At 36.9% G+C, this 26,137-nt stretch overlaps 1 protein-coding gene across 5 annotated transcripts in view; it reads left to right on the top strand.

The window, feature by feature from the left end:
* The window catches only part of DOP1A (DOP1 leucine zipper like protein A), a 70,313-nt gene that overhangs the window by 32,516 nt on the left and 11,660 nt on the right, over positions 1–26,137 (top strand). For all 5 annotated transcript variants that reach the window (XM_052781623.1, XM_052781627.1, XM_052781626.1 and 2 more), the window contains 17 exons: positions 3,489–4,113; positions 7,198–7,472; positions 8,141–8,293; positions 12,194–12,294; positions 13,589–13,848; positions 14,517–16,524; positions 16,632–16,743; positions 18,266–18,448; positions 20,856–20,981; positions 21,312–21,446; positions 21,978–22,033; positions 22,545–22,649; positions 23,345–23,411; positions 23,730–23,874; positions 24,126–24,205; positions 24,764–24,873; positions 25,041–25,190. In XM_052781623.1, the coding sequence (XP_052637583.1) occupies positions 3,489–4,113; positions 7,198–7,472; positions 8,141–8,293; positions 12,194–12,294; positions 13,589–13,848; positions 14,517–16,524; positions 16,632–16,743; positions 18,266–18,448; positions 20,856–20,981; positions 21,312–21,446; positions 21,978–22,033; positions 22,545–22,649; positions 23,345–23,411; positions 23,730–23,874; positions 24,126–24,205; positions 24,764–24,873; positions 25,041–25,190 (4,691 nt within the window). The remainder of the gene's footprint in view (positions 1–3,488; positions 4,114–7,197; positions 7,473–8,140; positions 8,294–12,193; positions 12,295–13,588; positions 13,849–14,516; positions 16,525–16,631; positions 16,744–18,265; positions 18,449–20,855; positions 20,982–21,311; positions 21,447–21,977; positions 22,034–22,544; positions 22,650–23,344; positions 23,412–23,729; positions 23,875–24,125; positions 24,206–24,763; positions 24,874–25,040; positions 25,191–26,137) is intronic.

The raw sequence follows: 26,137 nt of genomic DNA, 5'->3' as shown, positions 1-26,137 counted from the left end.
GGTTTGAAGTTGTAATGCACTTCAAGAGTCTTATGTAGAATAACTGGACTCGAAAGAATTCTCCATTTTGGTTATGTATCAGGCATATGTAAATTCTCCTCTCACCCAGTTTATGTGCATCAGATTAATACCAATCAGTTATTTTACTGTCACCGTTAAGTTCTTAGAATCATTTAATAAAGAAATAGAAGAAACAAACCAGCCTGCAGCATTTTCTCTTTCTCTTTTACATTGTCTAGTTTGGTCTATGCAACCGTGGCTCTGTAAGGTATAAGTGACATGCCTTGAAATCCTTGTTCTCCAGCTGAAGAAACTAGAGGAACATCATAGAAGAATTTAGGTTGGAAGTGACAGTTGCAGGTCACTGCTCAAAGCAGGGCTGATTTCAAAGTTAGATTCTACTTTAAAGCTAGGTCAGGTCACTCAGCATCATATCCAGCTTAGTTTTGAGTACCTCTGAGGGTGAAGATACCACAAGTTCTCTGCACAGCTTGTTTGCACTGTGTTATTTGATCAGAATTTCCATTGTTGCAGCTTGTGTTCGTTGCCTCTTGTTCTTTCACTGTGGATTTCTGAGCATGCCTCCATCTTTTTAACTATGTAATGGGAAGTCATAGACAGCAATAAAGACACCTTTTCCCCCTCCACAATTTAGCATTCTTTTTCTTAAGACTGAGCAAATCCAACTCTGAGCTTTCCTTTCATGTCGGGTGCTCCTGTGGTGGCCCTCCACTGGACTCTACTCAGTACTTCAATGTTCGTTTTGTACTAATGAGTGCAAACTTGGACACAGTGTTCGAGATGTGGTCTTAAACCTGCTGAGCAGAGGGGACTGATCACTTCTCTTGACTTGCTGGCTATACTTTTGCTGATACTGTCCTGTATGTCATTGGCCTTCTTTACCAGAAGGGTCCACTGCTGGCTCATGTTCATGTTGTCCGTTAGGACTCCCAGCATCCTTTATGCAGGATCCTATCCTTAGTCTTTCTAGCCAGCTGATACCTGCCCGTTCTTGTTCTTTTGCTGCTTTTTTTTTTTTTTTTTTAATAAAGCCTGTTTCTATTGAATGTTGCCCTTTGAACCTTCAATGGCCTTTTTCTTTCAATTACAACTGACTCATATGTGGCCATGGCTTCTGTTAAGAGATAGAGTGACATTAATTACCATGTTTTTGATCTCTTTTACATTGTATTTTATAAGACAGGGTCACCCTTTAGGTCTTTCCAAGTTTTTTAGTATATATTAACACAGGATACAGTGAAAGCTATCTCAAATTTTCATTTTCATTCTTACTCCATCTCTGGTAAAGCTAGATGCAATTCACCATTTATAATGGTGTCTCTGTTTTTATTCATGACAAAGTTATTCAGATTTTTAGATTATGCTCAAATTCTGTATTTAAGACAGCTAGTGATTAGGATGTCAGATAGCAAGACAACTTCTGGGCTTGTTAGATCTCAGACAACATCTGCCATTGCTGGTAAGATAGCTAGATGAGAAGTATGTGGACATGTTCTTTCCCTGCATTTACTCCCACTGATCCATGGATTTTGTTTAAGTTGTGTCCTGGTTTCAGCTGGGATAGAGTTAATTTTCTTTCTAGTAGCTGGTACAGTGTTGTGTTTTGGGTTCAGGATGAGAAGAATGTTGATAACACACTGATGTTTTCAGTTGTTGCTAAGTAGTGTTTATACCAAGTCAAGGATTTTTCAGCTTCTCATGCCCAGCCAGCAAGAAGGCTGGAGGGGCACAAGAAGTTGGGAGGGGACACAGCCAGGGCAGCTGACCCAAACTGGCCAACGGGGTATTCCATACCATGTGATGTCACATCTAGTATATAAACTGGGGGGAGTTGGTGGGGAGGGGGTGGCTCGGGAGCTAACTGGGCACCAGTTGGCAGGTGGTGAGCAATTGCATTGTGCATCACTTTTTTTGTATATTCCAATCCTTTTATTATTATTGTCATTTTATTATTGTTGTTATCATTATTAGTTTCTTCCTTTCTGTTCTACTAAACTGTTCTTACCTCAACCCATGAGTTTTACCTTTTTCCTTCTGATTTTCTCCCCCATCCCACTGGGTGGAGGGGGGGTGAGTGAGTGGCTGTGTGGTGCTTAGTTACTGGCTGGGGTTAAACCACGACAAGTTGTTTCTCATTCTCGCCAGGACACAGAGACTGTGCTACCAGTTACCAGCAAGACTACAGGGGGTTAGATCAGCCCAGAAAGCTGCTATGGGTTCTTTTTGAATAGAAATCATTCATCAGATTTGTGCATATTCTGAACTGATAAGGAATTAAGGCACACAATGAGTCATGAAGAACTGTTGTTGCTGGAACAACCATTCTTTCTTGTTTCTAGGAGATGGGGTTTTTTTCTTTCTAGTTGCAAATAGTTAGTAGTTTTTAAATGAAAGTTTATTTCTTCTTTTATAATTATAACTTTGTATTCAAAAGAAATCCTCAACTTCCAAATCTCAAGATTGGTATATAAAAAGAAAGATGCTAGTTAAAGTTGTACCATATATACATCTATGAATTAAGATTCCATCCACATTTAGTAGACAATTTCTTAAGTCAAAGAGCATAAATTTTATTGAGAAATTGAGCTGGCTTTATTAGTATAAATGTGGAAGTGGGAAAAATGTTTTTAGATTATGAAAGATTTTATTCTTCATTTATAGCTCCACAGTTCACTTTAAGGTGTTTTGACAACTTACAGTTGTAACATTAAGTGACACTGATCCTGCCTTCCTAATGAGACAAAACTTTAATAATTGTGGTTCTTCTATTAGTAGTATATCTAGATAGTTATTAGGTTAAAATAATTTAATGTGGTTATTTACTTGTACAGTGGGAACTTCAAAAGTGTGATCAGAGAAGCGTATACTTTTTCCTATTCTCTCAAGTATTCCTGTTCTTCTTGGCTGACATCTTCTTTTTGTCTCCTTTGCCTGCAGGCATTTTTTACTCCTTTATGACTGCAGCAGTTTCTGATTAACAGATAAATATCTAGTCCTTTTTTAGAACATGCTAAAATCTAAAGTATTAAAAGAATCTTGCTAGCTTAAAGTGACCATAAGCAACATAGTTCAATGTCCTGCTTCCTGCTGGAAGTGAGGGGTTTTCTTTGATGTATAAATATTTTAGTTTATGGTGCTGTATAAATTAATAATACCTGTGCCTATGCCTTTCAGCATTCTTTCATAAAAAAATAGACATGATTATGATATGAAGAATATGTTAAAAGCAGTAATATTTTAAGTATTTTACTTGATAAACAATGCTTTTTTTTTTTTTTAAACAGTTAGCTTCGTCTGGCAAGCTTACTGAAACACCAAACATAATTTTGCATAAAATATATTTATATAAATAGATTTAAAACTGTGGAATAAAATTGTTACTTTTAAATGGAGAAGCAAATAAATATTTTCTCTCTAGAACCTGAATAACCCATTTTGAACAATCATTAAACTTTTATCTCGCTCAGGTGCCGTCAGTCTCACTTGAAAATCCTAATGAAGTGTTTGAAGATGGTGAAAATCCTCCAAGCAGTCGATCATCAGAAAGTGGGTTCACTGAGTTTGTACAATACCAGGCAGATACAACTGATGACATTGATAGAGCACTGAATGAAGGTCACAGTGCACCGGGCATTCCTATTATTGGTAGCACATCCTCAGAGACCGAGACAGCATCAACTGTAGGATCTGAGGAAACCATTGTACAGCCTCCTTCCATGATGACACAGGGGACAGCAACTCGAAGTGGGAAAACGATCCAAAAGACTGCAATGCAGTGCTGTTTGGAGTATGTCCAGCAGTTTTTAACCAGATTTATCAACCTGTATATCATTCAGAGTAATTCCTTGTCTCAGCCCTTAGGGACAGAGCTTCCAGTAGACCCCACTAGAGAGCAAGGACAGACCACAAAATGGGACAGAGAATCACAAGTTGATGCTAAGGTGAAGAAAACAAACAAGAAAAAAACACCGAAAGAATACCTTCCTGCCTTCATTGCTGCTTGTCAGCTGTATCTTGAATGTTCAAGCTTTCCTGTTTACATTGCTGAAGGAAACCGTACTTCGGAATTACATCCTGGGAAGCCTGAAGTTGGTAAGCTGCACTCTTTGTTGTTTGCTTTTAAAATATTAATTCCCCCCCACCCCCCCCAAAAAGAATTATAAGTAATTGCATTCATGCTTTGTGTGTGTTACTGTGTGCTGTTGCTCTCAGAAATGCAAGTTTCCTTCTGTATCAATTGGTTTGCTTTTTGGAAACTAAACTACTTTCTCATAGATTTTAAGAATATTGCTGGCATGGGATTTGACACTAATTAATATTGGGGTGACAAATATAAATTATGCAAACTGAACCCTGAGAGTAGAATCTAAATTTTCAGATGTTCCTTTTTACTGTATGGATCCAAAATGTTTTCTTTGTCATATTTTGTGATAGCCACACCTGACATCAAGTATGTTTTTAGCTTCATTTTAGCAATTTTGGATTGATGTGCACATAGATCACTTCGTGCAATACATGGAAATTATAAACTGCTGTCCAATAAAAATCATACCAGATAAGAAATTAATTAATTTTACTCTGCTCCTATTAAAGGAACAGCTCTTGCAAACAATTGATCTAGCTACAGTTGCATTAGAAAACAAAATAAAAATGGTGGGTTTTGTGAAGTGTGAATGTGTTCACTTACCGGTGAACACATTCAGATACAGATACAGAAATGTGCTTAAAATGTTGACAGTTCTGGATTACTGTAAAATGTGACATTTTAGATGGACATTCCTTTTTACAGTTTGTAAAGTCTTCAATTTACAGTTCTAATTTTGGTTCCACTGCGGGTCTGTAGCTTGAGAGTTGCTGCCTTAAAATGGTATCATGGTAGATATGCTTGGAGCATGCAAGAAATAGTTATAATAATTTTGGCTACTGCCAGTCGTCTTCTGTGATTTTATTTTTTTCTAGGAAACTTCATGCATGGTTGCAGTTTTTTGTTTTTATCCACAACTTTCAAAATCTATTAAAAGGGTAAGCGGTAGGCACTGCTTGGAGATGAATAGTTTTTTGGCTTTTGGAAACAAGCACGTTGATTTAACATGACTACTGCTTCTATTCCTGTAGTCTTTAAGATATGTTGTATATGCCTTCATTATACAGCCAGGAGCAGAGCTGACTTTGTGACATCCAGACATATCAAATATTTATGTCACTTGAAGGCAGCTTGGTTACAGCTGTTTATTGATTAAGGCTATTGCAATGCTAAAGGGGTGCTACCTTTTGTAAAAGATCTAGCACAGGATATTTGTCTTCTATAGCATGACCCTGAAAAATATGGGTATTTTTAATTTTTTTTTTTTTTCCAAATACTAGCAGCCTACAAATGAGTCTTGTGGCAGAAGACTAAAAATACTTAAAAAATCAGCTGCTTGCTTATTACTTTTCTGTGGATATAGCACTTTTGATTATCGCTGCCTTGTAAACTCTGAAGCAGAAAGCCTGTAGAGCTTAAATAGTATGTGCCTCATATGAAGACAGTGATTCTAGGAATCCTTTCCACTTTGTTAAATGTCTTGGATTTGCGTTGCTTGTTCATCATCTGGACCTTCCCATTTGTGGTGTTGCATTTGCAGTCTATTAAACAGTGTGACTTTGAGGAATAAGCATAAATTATAGGTGGTTGAAATCAACGGGAAGGATTTTGTTTCGTATGTAAACATCTGTTGTACAGAATGGCAGGGTGGACAGGAATAGTGTTGGGAATGGGGCTGCATAACAGTCCCAGGAGCCCTGCTTCCCATAACTGAGAATGCCAGCAGAACAGAGAATGGAGAATGGGAGAAGGTAGTTACCATAATTCGCACACCAGCATTTTCTTCATCTATTGATATATTTTTCTACTGCAGAAGAGGCTATTGTTATTGAAGGGTTTCTAAATTTGGAACATGTTTTTGATGGGTTGCATTAGTGATGTGACCAATTGCCTTTAATCAACGGGGAGAGTCATCAGTCTGTTTATTTGAAGGAGACCAAATTAATCTGATGTTGATAGAACATAATTGTGCTTAAATTTTGCTGTACGCTTAATTTCTCAGATAAATGTGTGGTATTTTTAATTGAAGAAATTAAAAAGGGAACTGAGTCAAGCTCAGAATAATGTTTATATCTGTAAACTCTGGAACATTATGTGGAATTGTTAGGTATATTTAGGCTCTAATTTACATTGCAAAATTAACTATTATGGATATAAATTAGAAATTGCATCGTCCTCTTAATTCTAAACGGATGCTGTATTTATGCCTATTAAATAACACTTCTGCACTTGTGTCTGATTCTAGAAGCATTTACCTGTTTTAGGAACACGATCAGTAGGGTCCTTTTGAAGTTTTATGAAAAATTACTTTGGTACCTCTAAAATAAGAGTGCGTTATTCACTTGGAGAGTTGACTGTGAACTTCAGAGAAAGACACTTGCATTATCAGGCCAGTGTATGGTATTAAGTGAGGGGGTGGTAAGAAGAGGAAAACAACTCCCTACAGTGAAAGCAGAGTATGATCTAATAGGATCAAGTTTCTTCCACCCAAAACATCACTTTTCACAGATACTTTTACTTTTAAAGTGTTTCCAGGGAAACCTCTATTTTTTTTTTTGTCAGTTTAAACTTAGCTTAGATACAGAATTATTTACATATATTATTTATGTATGTATATTACAATATCTATGTAATATAACATACATAATATTGTTACATATATATAAAATACTACAGAATTATTCCAGACTACAAACTACAATGTTAAGATTTGATTGCTAGTCAAGAATCTCCTGAAGAAGGAAAGTGAATGAAAGGATGTGCAAACTACTAAAAGTCCAGTTTTGTCTAAAACATGAACTTGCATGGATGCATTTCCATAAAAATTATTTTTCTCTTGTTCAAATTTTCCTATTTATTTTTGCTTACTAAATGTTTGAAGTGATACAGTATTGCATTCTTAATTAGATTAAAGTCAGAGATACATCAAGAAGTATCTTTCTCCTGCATACATTTTCCTAAACCCATACAATGGGCAGGTTGAAATGTGAAAGAAAAAGGACAATTGTGCATATGGTTATGAGATATAAGAGGAAAAATACATAATATTTAAAACTGTTAAATGAATGTATAATCTGTGATTTTTATTTCAGACTGTGAACAAGTACAGCCTCCACTGTGGCTACAGACTTTAATGAATGCTTGCAAACAAGGAAGCGATTTCAGTGTTCAGGGTGTTACTATTTCCCTTGTGATGGACTTGGTTGGATTGACTCAATCAGTTGCTCTTGTCACTGGAGAAAATCTGAACAGTGTGGAAACTGCTCAGCCTCTTAGCCCTAACCAAGGAAGAGTGGCTGTGGTCATCAGACCTCCTCTTACTCAAGGCAATCTGAGATATATGGCTGAAAAGACAGATTTCTTCAAGGTATAATGCAGTATCTCATTGCTGTTTTCTTTATAGACTTCTTTTCCTGGCTTGTAAAGACTGACGGTCTTGGCCACTTACCATCCTTGGTATGGTAAACCAAATTTTCTTGCTGAGCATTTTGATAACAGTTGTAACCTGTGTCAGACTCTAAATGAAAATACATCGTAAGTTTTCCCACTGTGATTGTCTTACTGCTTGGGTGAAAATCCTTGTTTGAATGAATATTTTTTAAAATATAAATAAAACCTGATTGAATAGCATCATTAATTAGCAAAGATATGAAACTGAGATGTGCATAATGTAGGAGTCTGGTAAACCACAATCTCTGCATTTGTGTAATTTATGTATGAAACCATTTACAAAAGATAATCAGCAGCAGGGTATATTACATAGTTAATTATTTTTCAATGAAAATTTATTTCTGGAGGTTCCTGTGAGTTCTGACTCCTAACAGGAATTTTTAATGTAGTAAGTTATTGCAGTACTTCAAACAGTTTATGTTCTTATGAACAAAAAAGAATAGTTTTATAGATTGCCTGCTCATCATATTGTGTCATCAGATGTAATGTCTCTCATCATCGCATAGAGCTCAATGTAGTCTAAAGCAAAACAAGGCACAATACTCATTCACTTGTCTCTTGCAACTTTTATTTTCATCTACAAAGCATATAGCTTTAACACTTTGGGACCAGTTGGGTGATGGAACTCCTCAGCATCATCAGAAGAGTGTGGAGCTCTTCTACCAGCTGCACAACCTCGTTCCATCTTCTAGCATTTGTGAAGATGTTATTAGTCAGCAGCTGACTCACAGAGACAAGGCAAGTTGTTCATGTATTTACTGAAAGATGGGTTAAGTATATAACTATAGAAATATACTTAGAAAAAGGACGTGGTGCCTCAGAGGAGGGCATAAATAACTTCAATATTGAAAAAATGTTGCCTTACGTTGATTGTTTCAAACATTAAAAATACTCTTTTCTTTTACTTGCATGCAGAACATCAGATTTGTCCACCCTCTGACACTGCCACCCTTTTTCCTATATTCCCACTCACAGGAAACCTTAACCTTACATCTGTAGTAGTTGAGCCCTGTTTTCATGACGTTTTGGTGTTTCACAAACCTATGAAAAGTGTTTGTAATGGTAGTAATTGAATACAGATTTTTTAGATTCTATTCCAATTGTCATAACCACTCTTCTTTCCCTGTACAGCTCCATCAAATTTAAGCACACTTTGTTTTGCTGTGTCCTAAGCAACTGTGGTTCAGTCCTCTGGTGTGCTCCCTCCTACTTCATCTAATTCTTGCATCTTCTCTAATAATCTGTCCTAGTACAGCATGTAGACTTTCTGCTTCCTTTCCTCCACAGAACTTGGAGAAGGAGGAACAGCCGTGTTATTGTCATCACCATGTCTCTGCTTTTCTTGATAGTGGGGTTGGATTGTTTCTTTCTTAAGAGAGTCATGTGTGGTCCCCTTTATCTTTCTACCCTTTTGCTTTCTCTTTTCTCTCTCTCTCAGTTGTGGTGTCCTTACTGCCTTTCTCTTTGTGTCACCACCTTCTTTTTACAGTTTGAGATCTGTTTTCAATTCCTTTGCCTTTCGGTGAGACACAACCTTACGAGTCTGCTGTATTTGATATTATTAATTTGCTTCTTCAGCCTTAATTCCCTTTCTCTTTTAAGCAGCAGTGAATTGTGTTTTGTTCGGTGGGTTTTTTTTTTTTTTTTCCTTTCTGACAATTTTTATATGTCATTTGATTCTGGCTCTTTTTGTAAGAGTTAATGTAAATATAAGACAAATGAGCGGCTTGTAATTGATAAGATTTGATTTTATTTCCAGGTCCCAAGAGCTGTGCTATATATTTCTGAGCTCTGTCTTCTGACACTTGTCTCGGTCAATTGTTTCTAGATAAAGCGTTTCTGTGAGATTATTTTCCCCTTTTGGGAAGCGGAGGAATTGCAGTCACTAGATACTTCTGATGAAGAGGCTTCTGTACAATTCTCCAGTCTCATGTGGCCCTTCCCTGGCTATTTGTTGTTAAGATTTGAATTCTGACTGTTTCTGCCATGTTTGCCAGTTCTAGAGGGCAACTAATAAACTGCTCTAACAGTAATTGCCAGTTTTCTGTGCATCTCTGTCTTTGTGGGAAATGTGCTTGTCTATCTGCTCTGACTGACATGGCAGCTGGGTTGCGAGTTGTCTGTGCATTTCTTTGCAGTATGTTGCTGAAGCTACTCTTTTCTTGAAGGTCTTTACTTTCCGTTGCCATCTCATGTCAAAAGCCGTGGGCTGTAGTTTGAGCAGAACCTCTTGAGTGATCAAAGAGCTGCTCCTTTGCCTCTGATAATGCTGTTTGGTTTCTTGTTATTACTTTGTCACTTGTGCTGTTTCCTGTTCTGCTACCACAGGTTATAATGTTTGCTTATGACCCAGCTTGGTGGATTTCTCCCATTCTTTATTGTTGCTCAAAGGTCTCTTATCTCACTGCTGGCTGTTTTTTAGAAGTGATCTTGGCTATCCTATTGATCACTTCTGTTTTGCTACCAGTTTAGCTAATGCAAGTAAAGTAATATTTTCAAAATCTTTTGAAGCTGGCAGATATTCAGATTGTTGACAAACAGTGTTTCTTTTAGGTCTGTGATGAGCCTCTGTAGTTTCATGCTAGACAGAGGCGGCTTTTCAGCATTCAGCAACCAATTTATGTAGGAGAATTCATCTCTTATCAAAAGTTATGCTCTGGTTCCCTATACAGAAAGCACATGCTTAGCTTTTTACTATTGTTAGTAGGAGTTCTACTTGTCATGACAGGTACACTATTTTTTTTTTTTTTTTTTCCTCCCCTAGAAATTTGTTTCAGATAGAGGCTGTTGATTTGACATTTGAGTTGAGGCCTTTGTAGTGCTTTAAATCTTAGATATATGAACTGTTTTCACAGGCCCAACAGAATGAATGATAGGGAATTAGGGAATTACTTGCTTACACGCTCTGGCAACTCATGGTTGTGTGACTTCGGAAGCAGTTACCTTTTTGCCTTTCTACCAGAGAGTAACCAGGTCAACAAAAGTGAATGTGAGCCAGTCTGTCAACCACTGCAGTTCACAGCTTGGCATATTCATAAAACCGCCGATGATTTATAGTTTCACTTATTAGGCTGGTCTGTGAACTGCTGTGACTGTGGTTGTGGTACTCACTCATTTCTGCTAACCTTACTGTGAAAACAGTAATTTCTTACATCTTCCCAGCATAGATTGCAAGGGCTTACATGGACTTATCTCTGTGTTTTTAGAATTGGTGTTTTTACTTTTTATTCAGCAGGTGTTAGTGAATTGTTTCGTGTAACTGTATATATTTTGCAGCAGTGTTGTTTTTTTTTTCCTGTGAGGAGCATATTTTGTTAAATATATGTGATGCTTGCTTTACTTTCCAGAATGCTGCTGTTTCTCTTGGTTGTTTTTTTTACTTTACGGCTGATGTGATCTGTCTTGTCTTTTCTGTAATTTTCAGTTTTTATAGCTTTTACTTAAAATTTTCATTATTGTGGCAGATATTGGTTGTATTAGCTGTTGCAAAGCTTCTTAAGCTGTATATTGTAAATTAAGTCTGGAAGTATGCCAGATTGTCACAGGGGTATTAACAGTCTTTAGTGTGGTCTCATTTTGATTAGAGGTAAATACACCTACTGTTCATTCCCTATAAGCATATATTTTAAGAACAAACAAGTGAAAAATCTTCATCCTCTTGTCTTTGCTCATCATCAAGTAATTTAGTTTAAGCCCTGATTGTATTTGAAAGTAATTTTGATGTTTTATTCAGTATAATCGTCCTGATTGCTGTGCTTTGTTTGTTCACCCCTACAACTGCTTAGTAGCTCCCTTGTCTCTTGGGTAAAGCTGTTTTTAGTATATGTACCCATGTATTCATATCATAGCATGGCATTTACTATAGTTTATGGCCTTGCTGGAATAACTCTTTGCCTTGATCAGCCACAGGAAAGAGATGAAGGCATAAACATTGTTACTTTAATACCATTTTCACCATTAAATATACTGCATATTATTACTAGTCATTAGAAGTCCTTTGGGCAGTAAGCATGTCCTATTTGTCTAAATAAAACTCAAAGTTCCAGAGCTAAATTTGGCATGTTAATGATGAACTCTATCTACATTGTATCTAGCTAGAAAATTCTTAAGTCTTTTTCTAGCCAACTTATTTTCATTCCCTTATTTCCATGGATACTGTGTTTAATCCCATCATTCCAGACACTATCTCTAAAAATTTCTCTTCTTTCTCTGCCTCTTCTCTCTGCCTCTGTATGCTTGCATGTTTCTTCCTGCTTTCTCTTCATGATCTGTTCTAGTGCCTTGAAACATATAGATAAAATCACTGAAAACAGAGCTGTGCAACTTGTGAGAGTAAAATAAGTATTGTTCAAGCTATCACATTAAGTATTTAAAACTTTTTCAAGCTGAACTTTGAAACTAAGGCGGCCAAGGTCAAGATGGGGGAGAATCCTTTCATGCTACTAAATTGTTCAGAGACCTATTGTTGCCTATTATTGGTTTTAATGTTAGAAAATAGCAACTGAACACATAGTCAAAAAAGTTAATTTTAATAATTTTATTATATCTTTTAAGCTGCTGTATACCTCTTTTTTTTTTTCCAGTTCTTATCAGAGGCTGTTGTATTCTGATAGATCTAACTTATAATTTGGTCCACAGAAAGTAAGAATGGAAGCTCATGCAAAGTTTGCAGTGCTATGGCATCTCACCCGTGACCTTCATATTAACAAGTCATCTTCCTTTGGCCGTACCTTTGACAGGTTGGTGATTGCAAGTGTGATTCAGTTGAAATAATTTTACTTCAAAATCTTTAACTACATTATATTCGCACCATAGTGTTTAGAAATTGGAGAAATACAGTGTAACTGTGAGAGCAAGGAAGGAGGGCAAGAAATGAATTCGTGTTAGACAAAATTGTTTTCACAATGATGATTACATAAACTGTAAATTTTTCTGGTAGCTGCAAAGAGTAGAACAGGAATGGTCACGTGATTCATTGACGATCACTGTGGTTAAAATATTTGTGTATATTGAACATAGTATCTGAGTTCTTGCTGTGATTTGGTAAAAACAAAAGCAGGAGGGAGAAGTCAACCCAGAAGTGAATTATGTGAAAATGGAAAGTAACAGTAAAGCTAAGAAAACTTAAGATCAAAATTGCAAGTAAGGACTAAGATTTGAAAGTTTTTTTTGTTTAAGCTGTGTGTTTTGTGTAAGATGTCATTTATGGCAAGCAGCAGAGGATTTCTGTTTTGCATTCTGGTATCAGACTGCCGCCTTAGAAAAACTGAATGATCCAGACTCTGAACTAGTCTTGTCTTCCTCAGCTAGCACAAATGTTGTGGGAAAGTGCTTATTTAAATTTCCTACGGTATACTTAGCTGTAGGAAGCAGACTAAAAAGGTTGTTATTTCTTTGGCTTGATACTGTCACTCATTGCAAAGGTGTTGATAAATTCTGTACGTACAGCTAAGAGTTTATGAACGTGTTCTACTGGAGGATGTAAGACAGTTGGTAAAATGCAGAGTCCAATATATATATTGTTTTTCCCCACATCTGGAAAGGATTCTAAAAGCTAAAACTATTAAAAGAAGAAAATAATGACAGTAGGAAGTGCTGAATTGTCAAGTATATTTCTTCTCTCCATTCTTGAAGAAAAGATCTTTGAATGTTTCCTTCTCTTTTCCATGCATTTGTGTGAATTGGCTTTTAAAGTTTAATCTTTTTGTACTGCACTAGCACTTAGTAGGCAAACAAAGCCTGTTATGCTAGCAGCTATACAAATACTTGAACTGACTATACAACTGCTACTACTAGAGCAGCTATCTTAACTGACTTTATTACTAGCTCTTCCTGGCCATTTCTTCATTAGGCTAGACTGAAATATAAAACTTCAGGTTGCAAAGTTTGGATTCCAGAGAAAATACTGGTTTATATGGAGAAGACACTGGAGTATGTACTGACATGTTGAAATTTATTATATACCAGATTAAAATGGGATATTCTGTAAGTAGAGTAGAATTTGTGTTAGGCTCATTCTTCTTTCTATTCTAGATCTTTGTTTATCATGCTGGACAGTCTTAATAGCTTGGATGGTTCTACATGGTCAGTGGGACAAGCCTGGTTAAATCAAGTGCTTCAAAGACATGATATTGCAAGAGTTCTTGAACCTTTGCTCCTACTGCTTCTCCATCCAAAAACTCAGCGAGTTTCTGTTCAGCGAGTACAGGCTGAATGTTACTGGACTAAATCTCCTTATCACCCTGAAGAAGAAAATGAAAAGCACTTTATGCAGAAGTTTAGCTGTGCTGATGGTATGTACGCATTTAATTTCTTTATTTGTTATTTGCATGCAACATTAAAAATGTAGTAGAAATTCTTGAGTGTAACTCGCAAAACAAAGTGCTGGAATAGCTACTGCTTGTATGTGCATTTCTGCATGTTTTTTCTAGTTTAAGTTTGGGTGTCCCAAGTATTGTTGAAGTTTTGTTGCTCTCAGATTAAGAGGATATGCAAGTATTTTAATGCAGAGCATTTTCTTATGTCTTACTGAACTTCAGTAGAACTTAAGAATATGACTTGAAGCTTAATCAAGAAATGAAATGCTTTTATGAATTGGGAGCACTGATGTGGGGCTGGCTGAAAACATACTGATAAGGTTTGAAGGTGTTTGCATGTATTGTGTAATTTTAGTAACACACTAATAATTCCTTTTTATTAAAATACAAGCAGATAAGACTGCATAAGGTTTCATGGGAGAATTACGGTTTTTTGCTAAGTTCTACTGCTAAAGTAATCTTGCTTTGGTTGTGTGACTGTGTGTCGTTTGCATATTAACATAATTTTTTTTCTGCTGTGAAGTGGAAAGGTACTATTTACCATGCCTTTATAATTTGAAGTCTCAGTCATAGTTTAAATGCTAAATTCTTATTGTGTAGAACAAAATATTATGTGTATAAAGTTTTTTGTGTTTTTCTTTAAGCATTTTCCCATGTGCCTGTAAGCCAAGGACAACTTATTATACCTAAAGAAAGCAATGAAAAACAACTTGCTATGGATGAAATGGAGAACTTCAGCCTGACTGTCAACCCTCTGAGTGACAGGCTTTCCTTATTAAGTACCAGCAGTGAGACCATACCAATGGTTGTGTCTGATTTTGACCTTCCCGACCATCAAGTTGAAATACTGCAGAGTTCTGACTCTGGCTGTTCTCAGTCATCTACTGGAGACAACATCAGTTATGAAGTGGAGACAGAAAGCCTGAGTGCTCAAGATAGCTCTCAGACTCTGCGAGAAGATTCACCTGATGAAATTGTGCAACAAGTGGTTACAGATCTTATATGCAAAGTTGTAAGCGGTCTCGGAGAAGAAGCTGAACCAGTTAAACATAATCTACACTCTGAGGATACTTCATGTAAATTCAGTCCTTTGGATAATTCTGTAGAGATGACAAAAAATGAAGATCAGAATATTCAAAGTAGCCAGAGTAGTTTGCTTAGTAATGACAGCTCCCAATTGCTATCAGCCTCAACTGAGACTGGACTTGAGAGCTTAAGAGATGAAATTTCAAGAAATAACTCCTCACCTTGTATTGTAGAAAGCCAGCAATCCCTCTCTGATCTCACTCTTGCTTCCACTGAATCCAAGTCCAGACAGCGAAGCCACAGCAGTATTCAGTTCAGCTTTAAAGGAAAGCTACCAGAAAAAATGTCAGAAAAAGAAACAATTGTTAAAGAGGCTGGTAAGCAACCAGGTGCAAAACCTAAGGTGAAAATAGCCAAAAAGAAAGATGAAGAGAAGAAGAAAGCACAAACAGAAAAGCTCAAACAAACAAATGTCTTCTTTAGTGATGGCCTTGATTTAGAAAACTGGTACAGTTGTGGAGAAGGAGAAATTTCAGAAATAGAAAGTGATGTAGGGTCCCCAGGAACGCGAAAATCTCCCAACTTTAATATCCATCCTTTGTATCAACATGTGCTGCTTTATCTCCAGCTGTATGACTCTTCAAGGACATTGTATGCTTTTTCTGCAATTAAAGCAATTCTGAAAACAAATCCTTCAGCTTTTGTAAGTGCTATCTCCACTACCAGTGTCAATAATGCATATACTCCTCAGCTTTCGTTGCTCCAGAATCTTCTAGCCAGGCATCGAATATCTGTTATGGGCAAGGATTTCTATAGCCATATCCCAGTTGATTCTAACCATAACTTTCGGAGCTCTATGTACATAGAAATTCTTATCTCCTTGTGTTTATACTATATGCGGAGCCACTATCCAACTCATGTTAAAGTAACCTCACAAGATCTAATAGGAAACCGTAATATGCAAATGATGAGTATAGAAATTCTGACACTTCTCTTTGCTGAGTTGGCAAAAGTGATAGAAAGCTCTGCAAAGGGCTTTCCTAGTTTTATTTCAGACATGTTGTCCAAGTGCAAGGTTCAGAAAGTGATCCTGCATTGTCTGCTATCTTCTATCTTCAGTGCACAGAAATGGCACAGTGAAAAGATGGCTGGAAAAAACATAGTGGCTGTAGAAGAAGGCTTCTCTGAAGACAGCCTTATAAATTTTTCTGAAGATGAATTTGACAATGGTAGTACTCTGCAGTCACAGCTTTTAAAAGTACTTCAACGGCTGATTGTGCTAGAACACAGAGTAATGACTGTGCCTGAGGAAAATGAAACGGGCTTTGACTTTGTTATAACAGATTTGGAGCACATCGGTCCCCAGCAGCCGATGACTTCTCTTCAGTATTTACATTCCCAGCCAATAACCTGCCAAGGCATGTTTCTCTGCGCAGTGATACGAGCTTTACACCAGCACTGTGCCTGTAAAATGCATCCCCAGTGGATTGGCCTTATCACTTCTACGTTGCCTTACATGGGAAAAGTTCTTCAAAGGGTGGTTGTTTCAGTGACTCTTCAGCTCTGCAGGAACTTGGATAATTTAATTCAGCAGTATAAATATGAAACAGGATTATCTGATAATAGGTATGTGTATGTAGAGGTGTATAATCTTTTTAAGCAGATTTGATTGTGTTGAATTAATTTACAACCAGATTAACCCATTTAAAAAAAAATGAATCTCTTATTTTTAGGCCTCTCTGGATGGCATCCGTCACTCCCCCAGATATGGTTCTTACTTTATTAGAAGGGATCACAACAATAATTCATTACTGCCTCCTGGATCCATCTACACAATATCATCAGGTAAACTTATCTGGGTGTCTGAGAGGTTCTTATGCAGTACATGTCAAATTAAGGACTGTGATTATATTAGCAGATATGAAGGTCTGAGTGGGAAAAATACCAAATATATTGTCTTAGCTATAAGTATGGTTTTCATTGATAATACACACTTCTCAAACAGAAAAACAATTTTCTACTAATTGTACTTTTAAGATAATAGCCTTAGATTTTGTTTTGGTTTGGTTTTTGGATTTTGGGGGTTGGGTTTTTTGTTACCCTGAAATAACTAAAGTAGGAATTCCTTAACTTTCATACCTCTAAAATGCCACTTTTTAGAGCTGGCTTTGTTTTGTGGAACTTTCCAGACTGATGCCTATCCTGTTACTTTCTGGCTGGACTGTGTTCATCTTGCAATATGTCAAAACATTCTCTCTCTGCTCCGTTTGTATATTTACAATTTGTCTTTTTAGTCAAGCGGTATTTTTAGATGTGATATTCTGAGCATTGTCTTGGTTAAGAATTTGGCCCAGATTCTAGAAGAAAATTTTTGTCCTGCTCTCTCTGCAATCTTGGTTTTGCTTTTTTTTTTTTTTTGTTCTTACACCCCTTTGCCTTCCATTCATTTAAAAGAAACTGAAAAGTGTTTATTGTCTGTGCAAGTAAAGAATTTTGCCTAGAGTATTAATTACACTTAAAATTCTGAAATAATTGTTTTGCAAGTGTATAGGCAGATGATACAAAATTGATTGCTGTAGACATGAGGCCTCACATGTTCAGAATACATTTGAAATTGTACAACTGAGTCAAAAGATTCTTTAACTATTATTTTTAATAGACTCAAAACCTGTACATACTATAAGAATTATTGAAAAACTATTTTGAAAAAGAGTTACGGTTGAAAGCTTCCATGTCTGTTAAGTCTCAGTTTACACTATTTTACTTATGCTATTGTTGTGGTTTAATCCCAGCCAGCAACTAAGCACCATGCATCTGCTCGCTCACTCCCCTGCCACCCAGTGGGATGGGGGAGAGAATCGGGGAAAAAAAAAAAAACAACTCGTGGGTTAAGATAAAGACAGTTTAATAGGATAGAAAGAAAGAAAATAATAAAGATAATAGGAATAATAAAATGACAATAATAATAATAAAATAATTGGAATATACAGAACAAATGACACACAATGCAATTGCTTACCATTCGCTGACTGATGCCCAGTTAGTTCCCGAGCAGCGATCCACCCCTCCCAGCCAACTCCCCCCAGTTTATATACTGGGCGTGATATCACATGGTATGGAATATCCCTTTGGCCAGTTTGGGTCAGCTGCCCTGGCTGTGTCCCCTCCCAACTTCTTGTGCCCCTCCAGCCTTGACTGGGTGTAAACACTGATATTTTCAGTTGTTGCTATCAACATTCTTCTCTCCAAAACACAACACTATACCAGCTGCTAGAAAGAAAATTAACTCTATCCCAGCTGAAACCAGGACAGCTATTTATGTAGATATTTAATGCTCTTCCTCCTCTTTCCCCTTCAAATCCACTAGCTTTTGGTTAATGTAGATCAGAAGCACTTGGTTGAAGCACGCAATGGGATCCTATCTATCTTGCATATGATCATGTCTTCTGTGACTTTGCTGTGGAGCATCCTTCACCTTGCAGATTCTTCAGAGAAAACTACTGCTGCTGCTGCTGCATCCATTACCACTATTAATCTTGGGTCAACAAAGGTCAGAATATCAGGGATAATACTGTTTAAGTTGTTCATTAGTACCTTTGTCAAACTAAATCCAATTCCATTCCCTTAAATGTAAATTGAGTTTTAATACCTTTGTCCTCATCTGTTCGCCCACCCCACAAACAAGGCTTTTATAAATGGGTATTGAATATGCTTTTAAACTTGAGTGTATCAATTCAGACAACAATGTCTCACCTCTTTGCTTTCTACAAAGAAAATGAAATCCATCCTGAAAAAATTTAAGCCACCCTTTTACGCCTCAGAAGATTTAAAATATTAATGTAAAATCTTAACAAGAGAGAACTCTCCTCTAGTACTCGGATGCTTCTGAACTAGTTCCTTTATTCATCCATACAGTGGTGGCACTTCACTGTGCATGGGGAAATGACACAGCAGATAGTGAGCTGGAAATGACACAGCAGATAGTGAGCTGGAAATGACACAGCAGATAGTGAGCTGGAAATGACACAGCAGATAGTGAGCTGGAAATGACACAGCAGATAGTGAGCTGGAAATGACACAGCAGATAGTGAGCTGGAAATGACACAGCAGATAGTGAGCTGGAAATCATAAAGAAGAGAACCTGAGAAGGGGTCAAATAGGACTATACTGAGAATGCTGCCTAGCCCTCTTACTGGAAGCAGTTCAAACTTCTTATAATTCACATTATTAAATAGGAAATTGTCATTTAAATTTTAAATGTTTAAAAAAAAGATTTCCTCAGTTAACGTGAATACTATCAGGTACTGTTTGTGACGATGCTGTGTTACTTCCTTTTCAACCTTTGTCATTCAGATTGAAGGAATAAAAATTAACCTACGTAAGACTCCATGTCTTTGCATAGACTGCATCCATGGTCATATTTGTGCTGCCCATAGGATTTCCTACTCACTGAAACAAGTCGGTACTTGTTGATGGCCTATAATGTTATGCTGCTTCTGTGAAAAAAGGATAAGCTTTGGTACTCTGGTTAAACATTAACTCTTCTGTACATTCCAGCTTTTCTTTAGTTTGCCCAAACTCGTAGTATTCAAAAGAGCATTCAACTTGTCCTGTATATGAAAAAGTCCAGTTTGAGTTCAGCTTGTTCGGTGTAGTATCAGGATAGGTTATTTTACTTTTTCACCTCATTGGTTAATGCTTTTGTGGCTTCCTTGGAGGTGGTGTATGGGGTTAAAAAGACACGAAACTGTGGAACTGTACAGAATTGTGTGTCTAAAGTATAAATGAGCTTTTTAAGCTTCAGTACAGCTAGGTTGCTTTGGCAACCGCACTCTTGGCAAGTGCATAAAGTGTATAGTCAAGCTCTGGGATCGTATATAGCAGTTTCCTGCAAGCTTAGACAATTCTCCAACCAAGGTAACAATGGCTTTCAGAAAACAGACAGAAAGTGCATTTTTGTCTGAAATCTTCCTGTCATAGAAAACAGGTCAAGAAGACAGCTCAGGAAATACATTTCCTGACCCAAGTGTGCCTCTAACTTCTGACATGCTTAAAAACCATGTTATTAAGAGTTTCAGCAGTGAATATTTCAGTCTCCCGGAGTAGCGTGTTCTTTCTTTTGGGATTTCCCCACCACCCCTACTTATTAATCTTTATCTCACTTGCTACAAAGCAAGTCCATCACTATTTGTGGCAGACACAAGCATCATCTTCCTTTCCCCTTCCTAATTACCTTGTACACATTTGATAACTGTTATATCCCCACTTACGTGTTTTTCTACTGATTATATACAAATCCATTTCTGCCCCTTCTTGTAGGTCATATTCCATAGCAGTAATCTTTCTTTTTAGAGTTTGAGTTCTGTCAGCTTGTGGTATGTTTCTCGAAGTAAGGTGTCCAAAACTGGACACGGTATGTGGTATCTTCTTTCAGGGGAAATATTTAATGTCTTTCATGAGGTGTTGCTATTTAGGAATGCTCTTTTCCCCTTCCTTGCAAAGTCGTCACGGTGAGTTTGTGATCCACTATAATCCACAGACTTTTTTTCTGTAGCACCACTATCTAAATAGTTTCTCATCCTGAATCACTAAAGTTGTTTATCCCTACCTTTGTGTGCAAAGATCAAGCCTTTATTGCAGCTTATTTTTTTTCAGGATGCTTTTAGAGTTTTTTCAGATCATTTTTAGTTGTGTACCTTTCTATCAATTGCTTCCCACTTCATGACCTTTTGCAAATTTAACAAGTGTATTTTATCTTCCCTTGTCTTAGTCATGAAAAAGATGATTGAAGAGTGCCAGATGTAGAATAGAGCTTTATGAACCCTCTGAGTGCATCCTTCCATTTTTATAAAAGTTAATGATAGTTACAATCCAAGTATGCCTTTATAGCTAGCTGTTTTGAACATAATGCTGAGGTGCTTATCTAAAGGTGTATGTGTTCTGCTTCCACATTTCAGAATTTGAGGCAGCAGATTCTCGAACTTTTGGGTCCAATTTCAATGAATCATGGTGTTCACTTCATGGCTGCCATTGCCTTTGTATGGAATGAAAGGAGGCAAAATAAAAATACTTCTAGGACAAAGGTATGTTTATACTACCGTGGTCACTTCAAATAGTGGTAATAACTTTAAGTGATTTAGAAGCAGTAAGGAGAAAATTCAGCCATTCCAGTGAAAAAATACATAGTATGACATGTGAAAAATATTTATATTATATTTCTAATGAGCAACTGTACTGCCAGGGAGCTACCAATTTATTTTAGAATGGGATAATCTTCCTGAATTCTTCAGGAAAAGAATCAGTGATTCCAAGTCTCTAGGTGAACTGTTAGTTACTAATGTTTCAATCCCATGAGGCCAGCTGCCTTAATTTTGGCACAGATGATAATCTGTGACAACATTTGATTCTTTTAGGTTATTCCTACAGCAGGTGAAGAACAACTTCTGCTGGTCGAGCTAGTTCGCTCTATCAGTGTTATGAGAACGGAGACCGTTATACAAACAGTGAAAGAAGTTTTGAAGCAGCCTCCAGCCATAGCAAAGGACAAGGTATGAACACTGTAGAGATGCTATTGACTTATTTAATGTCCTTTTACTGAAGCTTAGAACAGTGATGATATGGATACTTCATTCACAAACTTGAGCAGTACAGTGTGAAAATTTTCACAATATGTAATAGATAGATAAACTTTTGGAGGGAAGTCATACCTCCTAAAGTCATTACCATTTCTGAACAACTCCAGAATCCTGTTTACTGCTTCTGTACAAGACTGTGTTTTGTGGGGATAGGCTGCTTACATTAGGAAAACAGGTGCATACCCTAGCATCAGGTTGGTTGGGTTTTTTTGTCAGGTGGGAAAGGGAAGTGAGGAAAAAGGGAATTAAAAAAAAAAAAAAAAAAAAAAAAGAGAAGAATAAATTTATAGAGAGGCCTAAATGGACTTTTGTAATATCCTGTTAATGAATTAAACTGTATATTCAGACACTGCAGTAACATTTTAGCATTGTCAGTTTTGCCGTGGCAAGTGAGGAAGAAACAGTCATTTTCTTAGATGACACAAGTTTTGTATCTTTTTCTAGAAACATCTTTCACTGGAAGTCTGCATGTTGCAGTTTTTCTATGCTTATACTCAAAGGTAAGACAAGAAGTTAAATTCTATTTCTGTCATCCAGAAGCAGATGGAAAATTTGAATATTTTACATCTTTTTATAATCCCTAGGATGAGAAATAGCCTGTGTAATATAAATCATGAAGAAAGAATGGTCTTGAGCTATAGGTGTCATAAAAAAGAGAGGGATTTATTTTGTGAGTTCCCTAGTTCTGCATCACCTTTCTTCCCCTACCTAATAATCCTGCAGGAAATTTGCCCCCTGCACACGGAAAGCTGATTTTAATTGTGCTGTAACTCACTGGTACCATTCCAACCGGGAACTGAAAAGCATGTCTTTCGACTGCACTGGTGGTTCTGCCTTCCTCCTTTTCTTAATGACTTGATGTAGTCACATAATATTAAATGAAAAACTAAAGAATCTGTATGAATGTTGATTCACAATATCTGCTAGGAGAATTGTGAGGTAGAAAGGAAATGGGGAATACCTGAAGGGAGATTATGCCATTTGCATTGCCATCGCTGCTCTCTCTCTTAGGATTCCAGTGACCAGCTTAGTAGATAGCTGGGCAGCACTGCTACTTCTGTTAAAAGATTCCATCCAGGTTGGTCTTCCAGCTCCGGGACAATTCCTCATACTTGGGTAAGTGATCTTGATACTTGTGATTTCCAAATAAGTTCAAATGTGTGGCATCGTACTGAAGTGTTAGTGTTTTCAAATCTCTATCACTTATTTGAGTGGTAGAGCTATTGCCCAAGTTCTGTGGGGTTTAACGAATTAGTTTCTTCTCTGAGGAATGGTTACATATATTAAATTTTATATTATAATATGATACAAGCCACGATCTTACCTTGCTGATTGTTTGAGCGATTCAGGCTCTTTAAATAGTAGGTTTATGTTTCTGATTTTTCTTAGAAAATAAGTACAATGACTATTTCTTAGGTATATGTAGATTTGCAGGCCACTAGAAAGGATTCATTCCCAGCATGAAAGCTGGTTGTGGAGTGTTAGAGATAAAATGTTGAATGTGATTTTTCTCTATAAAACTTCAAGGACCATTTTCTTGAATTTCTGGAATTTATCTTCCCTAGTAAACTGCCTCTAAAGATACTTTTACGTATAGTCTAGTTAAACATGTTCTTGATAATTTTGATCATACCATAATAGTTTAACTTAAATGTGAAAGGATGTTTTCTAGAATATTGATAAGTAGTAGTGACTGAAGGTTTAGTAAATAAGTATTGTGCACGTAAATTTCTTCAGACTTGTCCTAGCTCTTAAAATTACTGAATAATGTATTGTGAGAAGAAAATCTGTATATACTGCTATTTTTTCAGTGTTCTTAATGAGTTCATCATGAAAAACCCAAGCCTGGAGAATAAGAAAGATCAAAGAGATCTCCAGGTAAGAAATCTGTTGTATGTATGTCTCTTTTGAAAATGTTGAACCATAAATGCTTGAATGTACTAGAATTGTCTGATATATCAGTTCTGTAGTCTGAAATAACTCTTTAGTATCTTCTACTTAGTACTGTTTATAATGGGTTGAAAAAAAATCTCATTTTTTGTGGAGTTATTAATCACTGATAATATAGAACAGAAGCGATTTGAAAACAGTTCTGTACTTAGTTAGTTATATAGATTTTCCTCCAAAACACATCAGGACAACAAATACAGCCCTTCTGCACAAAGTTCTTAAAATGCTTGGGTTTTTTTCTACCAGGATGTAACACACAAGATAGTGGATGCCATTGGGGCAATTGCTGGTTCTTCCTTGGAACAGACTACTTGGCTAAGACGAAACTTAGAGGTTAAGCCTTCCCCCAAGATTATGGTTGATGGAAACAACTTAGAATCAGATGTTGAAGGTAGCTTCATTTTCATCTTTATTTTAAACAAAACATTAATTATCAGGCCAAAATGAACAAAGAGGACAGCTTTACTATATTTGAATGCATTAAAAATGCTTCAGTATTGTTCAGGCATACATATCTTACACAGTGTATATTGCAAAGTCTGTACATGTTCAGAATATGTGCTATTAAAGTATACTTATAAGGTAAATAATGGCATAAGAAAACTAACTTTGGACGTTTTTTTTATTATTATCTTTATTTAGATATGTTGTCTCCAGCAATGGAAACTTCAAACATAACTCCATCTGTTTATAGTGTCCATGCTTTGACCTTACTTTCTGAGGTAAATATCTCCTCAGATATAATAAATGCTGTCTTATAATAAACTTTTATATTGTGAAAAGCTTTGGACTAGAAGCTTGGGGAAGGAGATTTGGTGGGAAACACTGATGTGAATGGATTCTGGGTCCTGTCATGTAATATGTAAAACTTTGTTCCTAACCCTGTTGTGAAGATTCAGTGAGATGGACGAGGTGTAAAGCATGGCTTTTCAGATGTGTAGTATAGCAAACTTTTTTTGGTGGCAAACTTTGTGTGTTATTAGTGGTATGTGTTAGTTACTGCTGATAATCACAGTCAATCTTTGAATTTTTTTGTTGTTTGTTTCTAGCTTATTCTGTAGAATGCTTTGCCCAGGAGTTTATGCTTCTGTGGTTTTACCTTAGTTTGTTTTAAATACGATGGGATCTTTATACTCTGGATTTTTTATAGTATGTGAAATTAGATCACTTCTATCATAAACTTAAATGTTCAGTGAAGGACATGATACAAAAAGATGCTGAATAGTAGATAAAAATCAATTTGAGAGTGCATGTTAACATACCTTCCTCTCCTTTTATAGGTTTTGGCTCATCTCTTGGATATGGTTTTCTACAGTGATGAAAAAGAGAGGGTTATTCCTTTGCTTGTAAATATTATGCACTATGTTGTTCCCTACCTCCGTAATCACAGGTATCTTTACAATTTATTGAATTGATGTGCATCTCTACAGCCAGTTGAAATTTGGTGGGTGACACTTAAGTTGAAACAGGCATGATAAGGATTAGATGTCTATCAAACTTTCTATAAAGCAGCAATTCAAAATTGTTTCATGTTGACTTTTTCTTTTTTTTGTTTAGTGCTCACAATGCATCCAGCTATCGAGCCTGTGTCCAGTTATTAAGCAGTCTTAGTGGGTATCAGTATACAAGGAGGGCATGGAAAAAGGAAGCATTTGACCTCTTTATGGATTCCAGTTTCTTCCAGATGGATGCTTCCTGTGTTAACCAGTAAGACTTTCTTTTTCCTGCTTATAGCGATGGCTGTTACAAATTTTATGTATGCCATTACACAAGAGGATGTATAATGTGGACCAAAATTTCCCAACAGATCTCTGTTGAGAGAAATAAAGGGGATGTTCTGTGTTTTAGATTATCACATGAAATGTGGAACTCGCTTACCTAAGGTATATTTCTATGCACAAGTCTATTTTTTTCAATTGTGAGATTATTTTTTTTTTTAAGTTTATTTTTTCTATGAGGAAAAAAGTGGTTAACATTTTATAGAATCATAGAATGATTTGGGTTGGAAGGGACCTTAAAGATCTTCCAGTTCCAACCTGCCTGCTGTAGGCAGGGACACCTTCCACTAGACCAGGTTGCTCAAAGCCCCATCCAACCTGGCCTTGAACACTGCCAGGGATGGGGCAGCCACAACGTCTCTGGGCAACCTGTTCCAGTGTCTTACCACCTTCATACTAAAGAATTTCTTCCTTACGTAAAATCTACCCTTTTTCAGCTTAAAACCATTGCCCCTCATCCTATCGCTACACTCCCTGATAAAAAGTCCCTCCCCATCTTTCCTGCAGGCCCCCTTTAGGTACTGGCAGGCTGCTGTAAGGTCTCCCTGGAGCCTTGTCTTCTCCAGGCTGAACAACCCCAACTCTCTCAGCCTGTCTTCATAGGAGAGGTGCTCCAGCCCCCTGACCATCTTTGTGGCCCTCCTCTGGACCCGCTCCAACAGGTCCATGTCCTTCTCATGTTGGGGGCCACAGAGCAGAACACAGTACTCCAGGTGGGGTCTCACGAGTGGAGTAGAGGGTGAGACCCACCTCCCTTGACCTGCTGGTCACATTTCTTTTGGTGCAGCCAAGGATACGATTGGCTCTGTGGGCTGTGAGCACACATTGCTGGGTCGTGTTGATCTTCTGGTTAACCAACACCCCCAAGTCCTTCTC

This window comes from Harpia harpyja, chromosome 3, assembly GCF_026419915.1.
Source record: "Harpia harpyja isolate bHarHar1 chromosome 3, bHarHar1 primary haplotype, whole genome shotgun sequence".
NCBI classification, from domain to species: Eukaryota; Metazoa; Chordata; class Aves; order Accipitriformes; family Accipitridae; genus Harpia; species Harpia harpyja.
Note: the sequence above shows the minus strand (reverse complement) of the source record. Positions and strands in the feature narration are given on the sequence as shown.